Below are 14,801 nucleotides of genomic sequence, written 5' to 3'. Positions count from 1 at the left end.
TCTTTAATTGGAAAACCCTTGTAGCATTGTTCTGGCTGCCATACATTTCCTTGACCGCCTCCCATAGCTGGTATGAAGATTCAGAGTAACTGAATATTTCAGCTAATTTCCATTCCATGGAATTCAGGAGCCATGACATAACTAGCTGATCCTTGCTAAGTCAGGATTCATAGGTTGGTGAGGAAGCATCAGGTACTTTGATGCTTCCATTTATGAACCCTAACTTGGACCTTCCACCTAGAGCCAGAAACACTGCTCTCAACCAAAGCAAGTAATTAAACTCATTCAACACGATTGAGCTTAATCTTTGATTTGGGTTGACATCCACCTCATGCACATTCATGGAGGAAATCACATGTGAACTTTCAGTTTCTGATCCTAACGAATTATCTTCAGCCATTTTGAAGATTGAACATGCTTGGATAGTAGTACAGCAGAAGCAGGTTAGATTTCCTTCTATGATACCATGTTGATTTTCAAAGTATGTTTTGTATTTTCATCATGATATCATTATAATTGTACAGCAATATATAAGGAGATTGACTCCTTGATTTACACCACAAAGGTGGCTTAGGGAAGACAACCAACAAAATGGTTTAGGAAAGACAAGCTCCTTGAATTAAGGAGTTGACATAAAGTTGATTGACACAAAGTTAAAGGAGATTGACACAAAGTTGGCTTGATACAAAGTTGATTGACACAAAGTTGCTTCCAATAAACACCTTTCTAGAGAACCATTGACCTTAAAGACCATTCAGCGACTTCTAAGTAATTACCTTAGTCATTCATTAATCTAACTTTTACGAAAAACAAATTGTTCCTGAAAAAGTAAAAGTACATCCAACGAAAAAATGAAACACATTCAACATAGAACTGTTCAAAGTCATCAGAGTATATGTGTCCCACCCCAAATTAGTGGAAAAAGACTATATATTTCCCAGAAAAAAATACTCTAGTTGTAGCACAAGCATGTCAGTTGATTTAAATAATGATGCAAAACGAAATGAGGGTTTACTTGCGAGGATAAGATTGGAATAGAAAAAGACATTATATCTTTTATGTTGAACGAAGATAAGAAAAATTGTGACCATGTCAGAGGTAGAAGGGAATACTTTGAAGCAAACTTATCCCTCTAATCTCACCAAATGAATGGTAGGATTAGAAAGAACAAGTCGCCTTCATGTGTAAACGTTTGTCTTTGAGTTTTATTAATAAAACTGTAACCTTCACACATAGCGCCATATATACCGCACCAATAACGTACTACATGCTTATATTCTTACATTGTTTCCCGCCGAAAACAGAATCCATTGCATCGCATGACAATGCTTATATGTCGACTCACTTTGAGACGAGGCACACCTCATATTCCTTAAGGCAAGAACAATCACCGTTGGAGGATAAGACTCGATTAGGGCTATACTAACTTAGCACTTGAGACTTGAAGATATCCTATTGAAAATGATGCAGATTTGATTAGGGTTTTTCGAAGTTAGTCTCCTACGTTGTTTGACCTATCTATTAGCTTATAGCAATGCCAATATTATTCATAGCTGAACGGCAAATCAAAAGTTGAACCAACCAAACTAATTACTATATATTGTCCGAAAAAGAAAAAATCAAACTAAACATTAGTACAAGTTTGATAACCAAGAATTAGATCCACTCATCCACAAAATTGATTCCTTAATTAGGTCTTCTGTGATTGTGAGATTGAAATCCATGCACTTGGAAGCATTGGACATTTCACAGACGGGGAAGACTTTGATTGAATAGCGGAATTGCTAGTAGTTGTACAAGTAGTAGAAGTATTCATCGGATTCTTTGACTGCATGACTGAAGTAGTAGGAGTAGTAGTAGTAGTGTTCACCGGATTCTTATTAAAACCACCCCATTGGGCCAATTCATGAGTAACTTTTTTGCCTAATGTGTCGTGAATAAATGTGTTTACAGGGTCATGAGAGGGGGGCTTCTGCACATCAAAATTCGCAGGCTTCAAGTGTTGTGGTATTTTGCTTGAGCTTGAGTGAGTTCGGTAGAAATTTTGATTTTGTTTTGCCGAATATCTTTCCATGGAATGAATCTCCAGTGTCGAGGCCTGTATCTTGGCTTCGAGTGAAGCAATGAGTTTAATCAATTCATCTTCTGAAAAAAGGTCAATTCGAGCATCCCATGTTCGGTACTTGTCCTTGGAAATCTGCTTATTGCCCCTTTTTTGAACCTTGGGATCAACATGATCGTCATCGTTGTCATTGCCATCATCACCATCACTGTCATCACCACCATTTCCATCATCACTGTCAACATCTTTCTTCTTCTTGGCCTCATAAAAATCAGACAAACTGAAGCTTCTCTTTAGGAAACCGGGGGCAGCAGCATCCTTGGAAGCCTTGTACCTGCTGAGAATGCGATTGAACTCAGCCGGATCTTGCGGCCACGTCTCCGGCTGAACTGGCCTAATTCCCTTCTTTTGATCAGCTTCGTAGACAACCAAGGCCACATCAATGTCACAAAGTTTGGAGAGCTCGTTGGCCTTCTTGTAGACGCTCTTCTTTCTCTTCTGAAAGGCCATCTTTCGAGCAGTCTCGTTGGGAATGAGTTCCAAGCTTCTTCTTGAAGGAGCCAGCATCTTCTTCTTCTGTGAAATTAATCTCATGAATTCTAAATTTTGAGAGTCGTTAACTGTAACAAGAAGTAGGGTTTTGGTTGAGTTTTATAGGGAGGGAAGGAAGTAGGGCTGCAGAGTTGTATAAGGAAACCAAATTCGAATAGGAATCAGAAAAAGTAGTTTCCAAATACATCAGGAGATCATGATTTCTCTAACTATTACTTGATTTACAAGTCACCTACTTTCTAATTAATTAGGGTTTCCAACTGCCCATCCTATATCGTATTTAGGGTTTTCTTCCTATATCGTAACCCTAAACCCTAATCCCCGGTCTAGTAATAAGCATTTCCCTTTTCCACAAGGAATATGATCATCGCAGTCTTTTTTTTTTTTCTGTTTTTTTTTCCCCATTTTTTTATATCTTGGTGCGTTTTGGGAGATTAATTTAAGCATATATTCATCTAAAGCTTCAGGAGTTCAGGCTAATATGTCTGAGATCCACAATATGCTGGCAGCCCTGACATCGCATCAAGATCGGCAATCCAGTGTTCAACATGCCGTCATGGACGAGATGCGCCTAATTCGCTAGATTGATATCACCATTTTTCATCTCTCTGTGTATTTAGAAGGTTTATATTTTCGTTCAAACAAAATTTAGGGTTAATTATTGTATTAAGCAGTGAAAATATTCAAGAAAGCCACTTCTTGAAATTCAAAATTTTCATCTCTCTGTGTATTTAGAAGGTTTATGTTTTTGTTCAAACAAAATTTAGTACAAACGATATTCTAAACTAATGGCTTGTTACTAATCTGTAATCCAAATGAGAGGAATTGAATTGAGAAGAAATTGCATTGATAAGTAGGTGGAATGGCGAGGAGTCAAAATTGGATTTTTGTTCAAGTTGTTATTTCTGTTCAAGTTGTTATTAAAACCTACAGTAATCAGAATAGAATTAGTACAAATTATGTATAAATTGTTTCAACTGAATCGGAATGAAAATTAATATAATTACTAAAATGCTCTTACTTGAAATACATTATTTTATATACCAAATCTTTTTCTATTAAATTTTATCTACAAATTAATAGAAAAAAATAAATGTTAAATGCCTTTTTTCACCCAATATTAAACACAGTGAAATTCAATTATTTAATTGTATATAATTTATGGTTATTGTTAATGTTTACTTTGATATTAAACTGAGCAGCGGTTGGTGGCATTGGGTTAATGAGAAGGGCAATCTAAGAATCTCTACTATTATTAAGAGAACCCTCATTGTCGACTTTTTGCCCATTTTTTTTCTTATTTTACCCTCACTTTTGATCCACAATACTTACATGAGAAGGGTAAAATAGTAATTTTGTATCTTTTGAGAAAATGACAATCATATCCCTATTTTTCCTATTTTACTCACTTTTGATACATAATATTTATACAAGGATGACAAAACAGTAATTATATAATATTAAGATAAAATATGCGCTTATTAAGAGAAATTGTCTCATCATCATTTTTTCATACAGGTAAGTGAAATCATGATGTTTTTTGGATAGTTTGAATGAACTGAAGCAGATGAACTTGAGGAGAACGTGGGAGGAGATGGCAGTTGAAGAGGCTTTTGGAGATAGAGTTGCAGAGAGAAGTCCAAATAAAAAAAATTCTCACACTTTGTGTGTGCCCATGTGCTAGTTTTAGAAATAAGTGAGGTATAATAAGAAGGAAAAATCTATCCAGACTTCCCCAACAACCAAGAATTCAATTCCAACCTAAATTTAGGAATTTCAATTCTTTCAAATTTTGAAGTTGGATTCCATAATTCGCGTGAGTCCCTCCAAATTTTGATTCCCCAAAATTTGGTAGACACTGAAGTATTCTATGATCGGAATTTGATTCTGAATTCCGATAACCTTTACATAAAGGTGCCATAAGAGGAGGGGAAGGTTTGTGGCCTACTTTATCTCCTACAGTCGAAACCATCGTCAAATTTTCCGTCCAATATGCTGACATGGGATACGAGAACTGCGCAGAAAAATAACTAAAATTCTGAACAGGTGCTATATGTGCATCCAATCAATTCTATCAACACCGACAAACAAAATCAAAGAAACCAAGGATTTCATTTGAAACATTTTACAAGTACACATTTTTTTGCTACCATAACATGCATTACAACTAGTGCACATCCAATCAGCCCATCTTTTTGTACTATGTCGAAATCTGCAACGGGCAAAAAATGGAACATACAACATTTTATGAATCAATGGTTACTTAAGACATACATAATGACGACTGAAATACCGAACCTGCTTTGAGTTACCACCTCCGGTAAGTCAACTGCCCCAAGTAGAACTTTGGGAATTGGCTACCAGGTGCACCGACGTTAACAGACAAGGGCAATAAACAGAAATTAAATCGCACAAAGTGAGGAGAGAGAGAAGGCGCTGGGAGTGGAATAGCTCAGCCTTATCCCGCACCAGGGAAGCAAGAAACTTGGTCAGGCATGGCAATTGGCAACATCGATCAGTGGAAGAAAAGTTGAGGCAAAACACAACTTTTGGCTACATTGCATATCTAAATGCGAAGTGCGCCTGTTACAGGGTCACGACCTGCATTTGCATCCTTGTGTTTCAAAGACAGGTTTGCAAATTGGGAATCTAGGTCTCTGCTGTTAGAGCGTCTATGGCTAGAAGAAGGTTGCTGCTGTTGCTGTTGCTGTTGATGCTGCTGCTGTTGTTGCTGATACAAGACTCGTAGCCTCCCAATCTCCCTCTCCAACAATTCTTGTTCCACTGGAAATGGAAAAACACATCTTAGTCACCTTATAAAATAGTGAATACCAAAAAGGGGTAAGGAAAGTTCTGCTTTTGGCACAAAATATAAGTGAAAACCGCTGCCAGATACGTGGGCGTTCTAAATCCCAGAAATTGCTAACAATGACTGGATGAAAGAACCCTCAGGTGAGAATTTTTGCATTTAAGAAATAATGACTGGAAACATCCATTTGGCAGTTCTTTAAGAATCATCTACACACAAAAAAAACAGATAAAACCCAGAAATTGCTAGCAAATTGATTACCATTGTGATCATTTCAGTTTTATGTGATGGACTGTGTTTGTCTGCACAGTTTAGATGACTAAACAGCATTATCTGTCTAATCTTTTAAAACAAATATAGTTCCCATCGTCGAACTACATTATGAGGTAGCCCTGGAGAGGGCGTTCACATTCATTTTAAATGCAAATGTTCAGACTTAAAGTCCCCTACATGTGTATTGTTGATCAGATAAAACTTCACTTTCAAGACTGCTAAACATGGTATTATATCACTATAGCAAAAATCCAGGTATTCAGGTGATAAAAGATTGACGGTAGGTAAACATCTATCATCCAAACCCAAGGCTTTTACAAAATCCACATGGACCCCGCCCTCAAATTGTTAAATACTATGCTGAAGACTAACATTTCCTATGTGTTATCAAATTTTCTCCAGATCTTCACAGCAAAGTTTCTCATAGTTCTTCATTTGAGTTCCAATCATCCTCAGACTGCCATAGGTATGAGGTGAATCAAGTACTTTGAGAAAGGCTTCAGGTTTATAACTTTTTCAGCTAATACATAGTTCTGATTTTACTCTAAACATATTCTCCAAATTCAGGTAACAGATGAAGCCGAAGATGCATAGATTATGAAAATTTGAATGTTCAAGGTAGAAGCTTACAGTATTTGATAAGCTGCTCCTGTCCTATACTTTCTAAGCGCTGCTTGAGGGCTTTGTTCTCCATGCTCAGAATCATATTCTGCTGGTTGAGAAACTCAAGCTCAGCCGAAACTTCAGTCCCTTCTGCCTGTGGAGTAAAACATGCAGGAACAATATTGTCAATGATAAATTATCATAAAACACCTCAGTATAAAACCCAATTCAAACTTAAATACAGTACTTCCAGCTTTTGCTGACACTTGCCTGTAAAGCTTGTACATTCCTCTCCAGCTCTGCTATGTACTGAAGTTTCCGAACCCGTGAACGTTGAGCAAATTGCCTACAAATACAATAACTAGTATTTAGTCTCCATAAAATATTTATTAAATATTCCAATTCAAGAAGACACCAGTCAAGTTTCTAGACTTATGACCATTAGTGCTGTTACAAGGAAATGATTATATTAAACCCAACATCTGCATTAGCTACAGAGCGAGTTGATAATTATTTTGAGAAATAAATGATTATATTAAACCCGAGAAAGGGCAAAAAAACAAAGGAGTGGTCAAAAAAGATCCACACGAAACAACCAGACCCGCACAAACAAGAAAAATAAAACAGCAGCAAGACTAAAAACTGAAAATCCAAACAACACCCTAGAGCAAAATAAATAAGTAGCTGCCTTCCAATCAAGCCAAATTAGGGATAAAGGAATATTTCTGAACTTCAAGGAAACAAAAGCCCAAAGTGCTGACCGAAAACAAATTCTGTCCCATAGCTCCTCAAAGCACAATCCATCTTAAGCTTAAAAATCTCCCTGTCTCTCTCCATCCAAACCAACCATATCACCGCCAAGACCAGGCAACCCCACATTACCTTGGCCTTCTTGCCCTTGCACGCTCAAGAATGATATCCGGTAAGAAGAGATAGACAGTCCCAATGAATTACCCGGTTATGGAGTCACTAAGAAGAGCCAGTTGATAACTATGAGTCTAGAGTATTCACATCGTAGTTTGTAAAACAACTAGGAAAACTTCTTGCATTAAAATTTTATCGAGGTTTACGAAAATTCTTTCACTCCAGTCCAGTTGAAAAGAAATCTGTGGAAATTCTGATAAAAAGAAATCTGTGGAAATTTAACTTAAAATTTATGGAGAGAGCCCATAAGTGAATTACTCTCAAGATTTGAACAAGCCAGCATTCAAATTATTAAAAGCAAAGGGACAGTCCTAGTCCAGTCCTTCAACTGTCTTCCTCCACTTCTCCAGAAAACTAAACTACATAAATTAAAACTGTTAAATTAGCATACATGCTCCTCCATTAGTACAAAACAGATGATAGGTAGTATTCCACATTAAGCTCCTCATGCTGTACTGTCTTCCCAAATCAGAAAAGTATATAAAGCTCCGTCTCATACGTAGTTGCGACTAATTTACAATGTTATATAGCTGCTCAGCTTAATACTCAGGGCCACATACTGGTCAACAACTCAACGTCATGCCTAAAATCAGGTGATCTAAAGTAAATAGACTAAAATTACTCATATTCATAATATATTACCGACATGTAGCAATAAAGAACAAATTTGTGCAAATTTAGCTACTTAAAAGCTTGCAGTATATTAATGTGATGTGCTTGCATGTAAGTTTTATTCATTTGTGCATGCTTGTATGGATGCACTTGAAGTTGCACACTTGCAACCTAAATGTAACAATGCAATTCCCAAACCCATGAAGCGCACTAAGTAATCAAGTTGCACAGAAGCAACAAAGTACCCCTATATACCACATAAAGAGCATCGGAAGTTTATGTTCGTGTATCCGTACCATAAACAGAAAAGTACCATAATCCTTATTTCATCTATCCAAGTGCTCTTTCCCATTAATTGCATTTCGTTATGCTAGTCATCACATAGATCCATTTAAGGGAACAATTCTAATCTAAACGAAATTATATGCATTCTAACTACATTAAATACTTTTGTAAAGCAGCCTCAAATTATGTATTTTGGAATAAATCGAGGGTGAGAGGGTGTATGCATATTTCATCTGGAGTACATATGCAACAACATAAAGAAGAGTAGAGACAGATCAAAGAGACAACCTATTATGTAAGAGTAATTTTGCTATGTTGATATAAGGTAAAATGAGTATGGGCACAAAGAAACACTAAATAAATTCATCTGGAAAACCTACTTAACAACCAGGAAAAAATGAAGAAGTAGAGGCAGGTAAAAGAGACAACCAAAATTTATGTGAGATTAATGTTGCTATGTTGGTATCAAGATAAAATGAGTTAAAGTATAGGGAAAATACTAAAGAAACTACATACTGTTTAGCACGTTTTGCATCAGTCTCAGATGCATAAGGCTTAGCATTGGAATTGTCCTTTCTCTCAGAAGAAGACTTTGGATCATGAAGACCAGAATCAACATGATCATGCTTTTCACTCGCTGTAGAGGCAATCCCATCAGCTTCTTGTGGTGTAGATAATGATCCTGAACTCTGAAGAACAATGTTATCCCTGACAGAAGGAAGGCTGTTCAGGTTATTTACACTATTCAAAGATGACTCCCATGCCTTATTCTTCTGCTTCACCAAGTTCAGTTCTGTGTATAATGAAGCATGTCGTAAATCTTTTCGAGGATCAAGGTCTTGGGATCCCCAAGAGAGTGCAGAAATCATATTATGATATTTGTACTCATCTTGAGTGGCATAATCAAGGTTAGAAGCATTAATTGCATCCACATATGCAAAAGAGTCACTTGATGAACGACGATGACCTCCTCTGCGTATAGGTGTGTCCGGCTCATTAAGGAGATCATCAAGCCAAGAAGGTTGTTCCTCTATAAGTAGGCTCTCTGAGGAAGTCCGCTGGTGATGTGCATTTCCCTCCCTAGGCTTCTGAACAGTTTTTGATCCAATTGCAGGACTAAGGACATAATCTGCATATGATGGGGGAACACTAGGTAATGGACTTTTAGGAGGAAGTAAAGGATGCTTTCCGGAATACATAAAATTTCTGATATTTGATGAACCCTTGGAGTTTGCCATAGCTGAAGCACAATGAGTCCCTGTTCAATCATATAGTGTAAGATGACAGAGACAGAAAGGGTATTTAACATGGAAAACAAATTTACAACTAAAAAGGGGGGAGAAGGTCGCAAGCACAGTGTTGATAAGCCAATTGATAAATATGTCACCATCAACAAAGGAGAATAGGAAAAGCAAAACATAGGTTAAAGTCAATAACTTGCTACTAAAACACTTGCAAAAAGAAAGAAGATGTAATAACTATAACTCTGCTACTAATATCCTTCTCCATGCTGACATGAACACACAGGTACATCAATGGATATGTTTATGAACACGCCTACTGGAAACTTTCAAATTATCAATACGAATCATTAGACATACAAGTCTGAAACCAAAACATGCACATGCTTAAAACACAGATAAGCCAGTCAACATAGCATAGAAATACATTATAATGGACAACACTTAGACAACTACCTACCTAACTTTCTGAGCAGTAGAAACCATTTTCATCACAATAACATCCAAAACCCATATTAACACAAAACTAAAGTTGACATCTTTTCTGTTTTCTCTGCATAAAATACAACCAAGTACACTGCCACTCTAAAATAATCGGAGGGCCGAACCACAATGAAGACGCCACAAATTCCCAATCACCACGCACTACTGACTCAAGCCCTCAAATTTGTTTCTCAAGCAAACATGAAAAGAAGAGAAAAGAGAAGGATCGAAACTTTTGAATTGAATTGAATCTCCTAAAAAAATGAGGTCCTAATCACAGTTGGTTAAGGTGAGGGATTATGGTTTCTCAGTCCCAAATAATGAAAATTTTCCCAGATTCAAAACCCATAAGCTCATTTCATTTTCCCACATTTTCTCAGCAGCCAAACACACAACGAATCTCACAAATTCCCAAAACGAAAAATCACAGAAAGAGCCCTAAAATAAAAACCACCATTTGCAATGAAAAGAGAATCATCAAGTGATTTATTTGACGAAACGGTGATAATGTGTGCGATTATCAGCAAAGTTAAACAACAATCAGCTGCTGATTTGCCAAAACACAAACGCAAAGCTAAAATTGTTTTCTTTGTTTTGAGAAAATACACATACCCAAACATATATATATATATATATATATATATATATATATATATATATATCTATATACGTCTATGTATTTGGTCACCTGTATTGAACGAACAATCGAGATCTTGAAACGCAATGATCGAAGAAGCAGAGTTGTTTCTCTGTCCTGGGGTTTCTAATCAATGATTTGATTCCCCTCTTGTCTTCGAAGAAGAAGCTCTCCTCTCTCTCTCCTCCTCCTCCTCCTCCTCCTCTCTCTCTCTCTCTCTCTCTCTCTCTCTCTCTCTCTCTCTCTAGTATTTCTTCTGGTCGATGTCTGGGGGTTGGATTGAAATTATATTTTGTTCTGTCCTTTTTTCTTAAAGTATTTACTTGTGAAATTAAATTGTTCACTCGGTTTCCTGGAAGGAAGTTTTGGATGCACAGCCAAGCTTTTGCAAGTGGTGCCTTTTTATTCTCCCTTTCCAGTTCATTTTTGTCAACCTAAAATTACTATTCTGGGATTAAAGGTGTTAAACCACAAAGAAAATTCACATTTTATAACCATTTTTTTTAGAGTTTTTTATTTTCAACAAAAAAAAAACATTTCTATACGACAGAAGGGTGCAACCGTGACCGTGTGACAATGACACAACTTAGTTTGTCGTATGGTGATGTCTGTATATATATTGCCGAAAATAGTTTTAAATTGAAGAGTTGACCATGTATTTACTTAAACATTCAGTATGCAACGTTTAAATGTGAAGTTAGAAAAGAGACTATCATATATTTGACTGGATTTATACATTATGATAACTTTCTTAGGTGGGTATGGTAGCCAAGTCCAAGATCTCAAATCTTCTTTTAAACAATGTGAATGAAAAATATTATTAGACCACCAACTAATGATTAGACTATTATGTACACAAAATTAGACTTTTACACCGTTGGTTGGATGAGAAAGTTTTAGATTACTATGGACTTGTACAATAACGGAAATTGAAATGGTCATTTTGTGAATTTATAAATTTTATTGTTTGGCTAACTTAAAAGAACAATAAATTTAAATAGGTAATTTAATGTGTGTATAAAGTCGTTAATATATAAATGATGGTGGGTGGTGAAGACCATGTTGATGATGGTGGGTGGTGGTGGCGGAGGTAGTGACGAGGGAGACAACGGTATGTGGTGGTAGTGGTGGCAACCATGATGGTGGGTGGTGTGGTGACTTGTGGTGGTGGTGTCCATTCATAGTTGAGTTTTTTTGTATTTTGTATTTTTAAACTCTCACTCATAAAAATTATGGAAATGACAGCTAATTATATTAAATTTAAAATTGGGAACTGGATGTCTCAGATTCAGAATTCTTTTTTCACGCAAAAATTCTAAATTTTTATGTTTATGATCCAAACAAAGAGAATTTGTGCATGTTAATTTATAAATTCTGACTTTGTTCAAATTTTAAGTTTATTTTACTCATCTAAACGTAGTATTAACTTTAATAAGCAAAGGACATCTCTAAAGGAAAAACTCGTTAAAACATCTCTAGTGGAAGATGAAAAATCTCTTAAAATGAGCATTTTACATTTTTTGTTTGTAAGAAAACTCTCTAGTGGGAAAGATGAAAAACACCCATTTAGGACGGAATATGTAAATGTAAATGAAAATTTATATTTTTTAAACATATTTTGGAGGTGGACCCCGCCAGTTTAAGAGAGAAAAATAAATTGAATCCTAAATTTGCATCTCTCTCCTTAAAGTAGGACTAGAATCTACATCTTTCGAAAATATAAAATATGATGTAAATATGACTTTTACATATCAAATTTGTATCTGTACATTGGAGAAGGGTCATTTGCTAATTGCTACCATAAAAAGCAACTTTAGTAAGAAGTCAAATGTTTTTTTTTAGTACAACTACGTATATTTACATTAAGGGAAGAAGGATTCGGTTAAAACACACAGTGGGTAACTTAATTTGGTATCAAGTTCGCCATTCACGAGATTTGGTATCGAGTTTGCCATCCACGAGATTTGGTATCGAGTTCGTCATCCACGAGTTTCGAACCTAAGACCTCTCAGTTACAAGTAAAAAGGAATACCACCAGACCATAGTACTGAGTGGCAAGTCAAATGCATTTTTAAGCGGTCAAATTATAATAAAATAATATTTTTAGACAGCTACTATGGCCATAACCTACACTATAGTCTTATTTCTTTACCAACTTTATAATTTCATCCACTATAAAACGTTTAAAAAACCAAACACTTTCTTCCTACCCCTCTTATATTCCTAAATATCCATAACATATTTTTTAGTACATAGATATTTTTAAATTAAGGGGAGGGGGAGTTCAGCTAAACCACACAATGAGCCACCTAATTTGGTATCAAATTCGCCATTTACGAGATTCGAACCTAAGACATCTCACTTTTCAAGTGAAAAAGAATATCATCATACCGTAGTACTAAATGACATATCCATAACATTTTAAGTTCTAAATAAAATAAATATAAAGAATGATTGAATCTGGGAGATTTTAGGAAAATAGAATATCCATGAACATTTCCGCGCAATCTAGCGAAAGCAATCACAACCAGGCACCACATATGACGACGACAACTCATTTTCTCTTTGATGTTGGGAAAGTTACCTTCCTTTCTTTTTCTTCTTCTTTCTCTATTCCTGTCTATCTGAATCTTTCTCCCCCTACCAAATCTGGATTTAAGATCTCATATCCATATTTACTCCCTAATTCCAATTCAGAATTAAGGGTTGAAAAGTAGGGAGAAAATAAGAGATGGAATTTGAGGTGGGCAGGGTGGATGGAAGAGACAGAAGTGGAGGGGGGGGGGGGTGTGAAAGAGTAAGAAAGGAGTGAGGAATGAAGAGACAAATGGGCTGGTTTGATTCGTTTCTTATTTTAAATTTTTTGATTTTTTTTATTTGACTACAAAAAATATGTAAGAAGATTAATTTTTAACAAGGCTTTTAAAGTCTTTTTACATAAAGTTAAATTCGATATTAAAATTTTCATTAAAAGGTAAATGGAGAAATAAGAGCATGGGGTAGGCATATCAGAACTATTTTTATTCATGTTGGTTTATAATTTAATGGTAAAACAACTAGTGACCTAGTCATTTCGTTGTCTTGTTGATATTTAGTTCATTAGAAATTTAAAGGTTACTCAAATCTTAAATAAAATGGCGAACTCCTAAAGCACTTTTGTTAACCATTTCCATTTTAATATTTTATAAAAAAATGTTAAAATTAGAAATAAAACAATTATCAAACGTCCATTTAAATTTATAATGAACCATTTCGATATTCACAAAACAAATTTAACTCTGTTTTCTCTTTGAAAATAATTAAACTGATAATATTCACTTCAATCAATAATTTAGATTAGGGAATTGTTATTAGCACTCCAAAAATCTTATTCTACACTCCAAACTTTCTATATTATTAAAGAAAAATACAATTGTGAGGAGTGTAGAATGAGATTTTTGGAGTGTCAATAACACTTCCCTTTAGATTATTATAAACCCTAATCTCCATATTTAGAATGTTAGTAATAGTAGGAGGGAGGGCCATTTTAACTTTTCTTTGTGGAGTTATCTAACTTTATTGCATACAAGCATTTCCTTTGGTGCAAAGTAGAAAAAGAACAATGTGGAGTGACTAGTGAGTTGTTGACAACCCAGGAGGATCCTCGCCTAATCCTCTTTGTGAGGATCTTAGGGATCCCCCAATCATATTCGTTCGTCGTACATCGTGTGGTCATAAATTATTGTAAATTTTTTTTATTTAAAATTGAATATAAACAGTACCTGACAAAAATTGGCTGCACGATATATGACGAACGAATGTGATTGGAGGATCCTTGAGATCCTCACAAAGAGGATCCGGCGAGAATCCTCTCTCTTTGACAACGACATTTATTAATTAACAACATTAGAGGAGTTAGCACATAAAAAGCATATGAGGGGAGACAGCCAATTCCTCATCAACAAGACAACAAATTCAGTGCAAGTGCTACTAAAAAACCAATCACAAATGAACATCAGTCTTAATAATTGAAATTGAAACCTATGATTGATATTTGTGCATTTGTGATTGCATTTCGGGTTGGTTTTGGCTTGTGGTGCTTTTAAACAAAGCAGCTTATTAAAATTTTAGAACATCAAATGTGTTTGGTAAAACAAAAAAAAAATGTTTTTTTTTAACTATTGTCGGTGATAGTAGAAAAGTATAGAAATAAGCAGGGTTGCCATGCTTCTAAAAAAACCTTTTTTTTCTTTCAAAACATAGTAATCAGTGCTCATTTAATAAAATTTTCAAACGACAAGTGTACCCTCACATATTTTACAAAATGACAATTGTTGCCCC

General features: G+C 35.5%; 2 protein-coding genes across 2 annotated transcripts; both read right to left on the bottom strand.

Annotated features, from left to right (window-relative positions):
- Positions 1-1,690: 1,690 nt before the first annotated feature.
- On the bottom strand, positions 1,691-2,629 carry LOC114826326 (agamous-like MADS-box protein AGL82). Its single transcript, XM_029106433.2, has one exon. The coding sequence runs from the start codon at positions 2,627-2,629 to the stop codon at positions 1,691-1,693; it is 939 nt and encodes a 312-aa protein (XP_028962266.2).
- Positions 2,630-4,707: 2,078 nt separating this feature from the next.
- LOC114826664 (uncharacterized protein At4g06598-like) lies at positions 4,708-10,917 on the bottom strand. Its single transcript, XM_070826166.1, has 5 exons — positions 10,533-10,917; positions 8,637-9,378; positions 6,566-6,645; positions 6,327-6,449; positions 4,708-5,398 (listed from the first exon to the last, which is right to left on the bottom strand). The coding sequence occupies exons 2-5, from the start codon at positions 9,356-9,358 to the stop codon at positions 5,181-5,183; spliced, it is 1,143 nt and encodes a 380-aa protein (XP_070682267.1). The 5' UTR covers positions 9,359-9,378; positions 10,533-10,917; the 3' UTR covers positions 4,708-5,180.
- Positions 10,918-14,801: the final 3,884 nt, after the last annotated feature.

The sequence above is a fragment of the Malus domestica genome, chromosome 08 (genome assembly GCF_042453785.1).
Source record: "Malus domestica chromosome 08, GDT2T_hap1".
Taxonomy (NCBI): domain Eukaryota; kingdom Viridiplantae; phylum Streptophyta; class Magnoliopsida; order Rosales; family Rosaceae; genus Malus; species Malus domestica.
This window is presented reverse-complemented; position numbering and strand designations above follow the sequence as displayed.

What these genes read in the sequence shown, in the direction of transcription:
- LOC114826326 (XM_029106433.2), bottom strand. Translation starts at nt 2,629, where the DNA reads ATGCTGGCTCCTTCAAGAAGAAGCTTGGAACTCATTCCCAACGAGACT.
- LOC114826664 (XM_070826166.1), bottom strand. Translation starts at nt 9,358, where the DNA reads ATGGCAAACTCCAAGGGTTCATCAAATATCAGAAATTTTATGTATTCC. An exon ending in GATGCAAAACGTGCTAAACA is followed by an intron (nt 6,646 to 8,636) that starts GTATGTAGTTTC and finishes TTGTATTTGTAG; the next exon opens with GCAATTTGCTCAACGTTCAC. An exon ending in GGAGCAGCTTATCAAATACT is followed by an intron (nt 5,399 to 6,326) that starts GTAAGCTTCTAC and finishes TTCCATTTCCAG; the next exon opens with TGGAACAAGAATTGTTGGAG.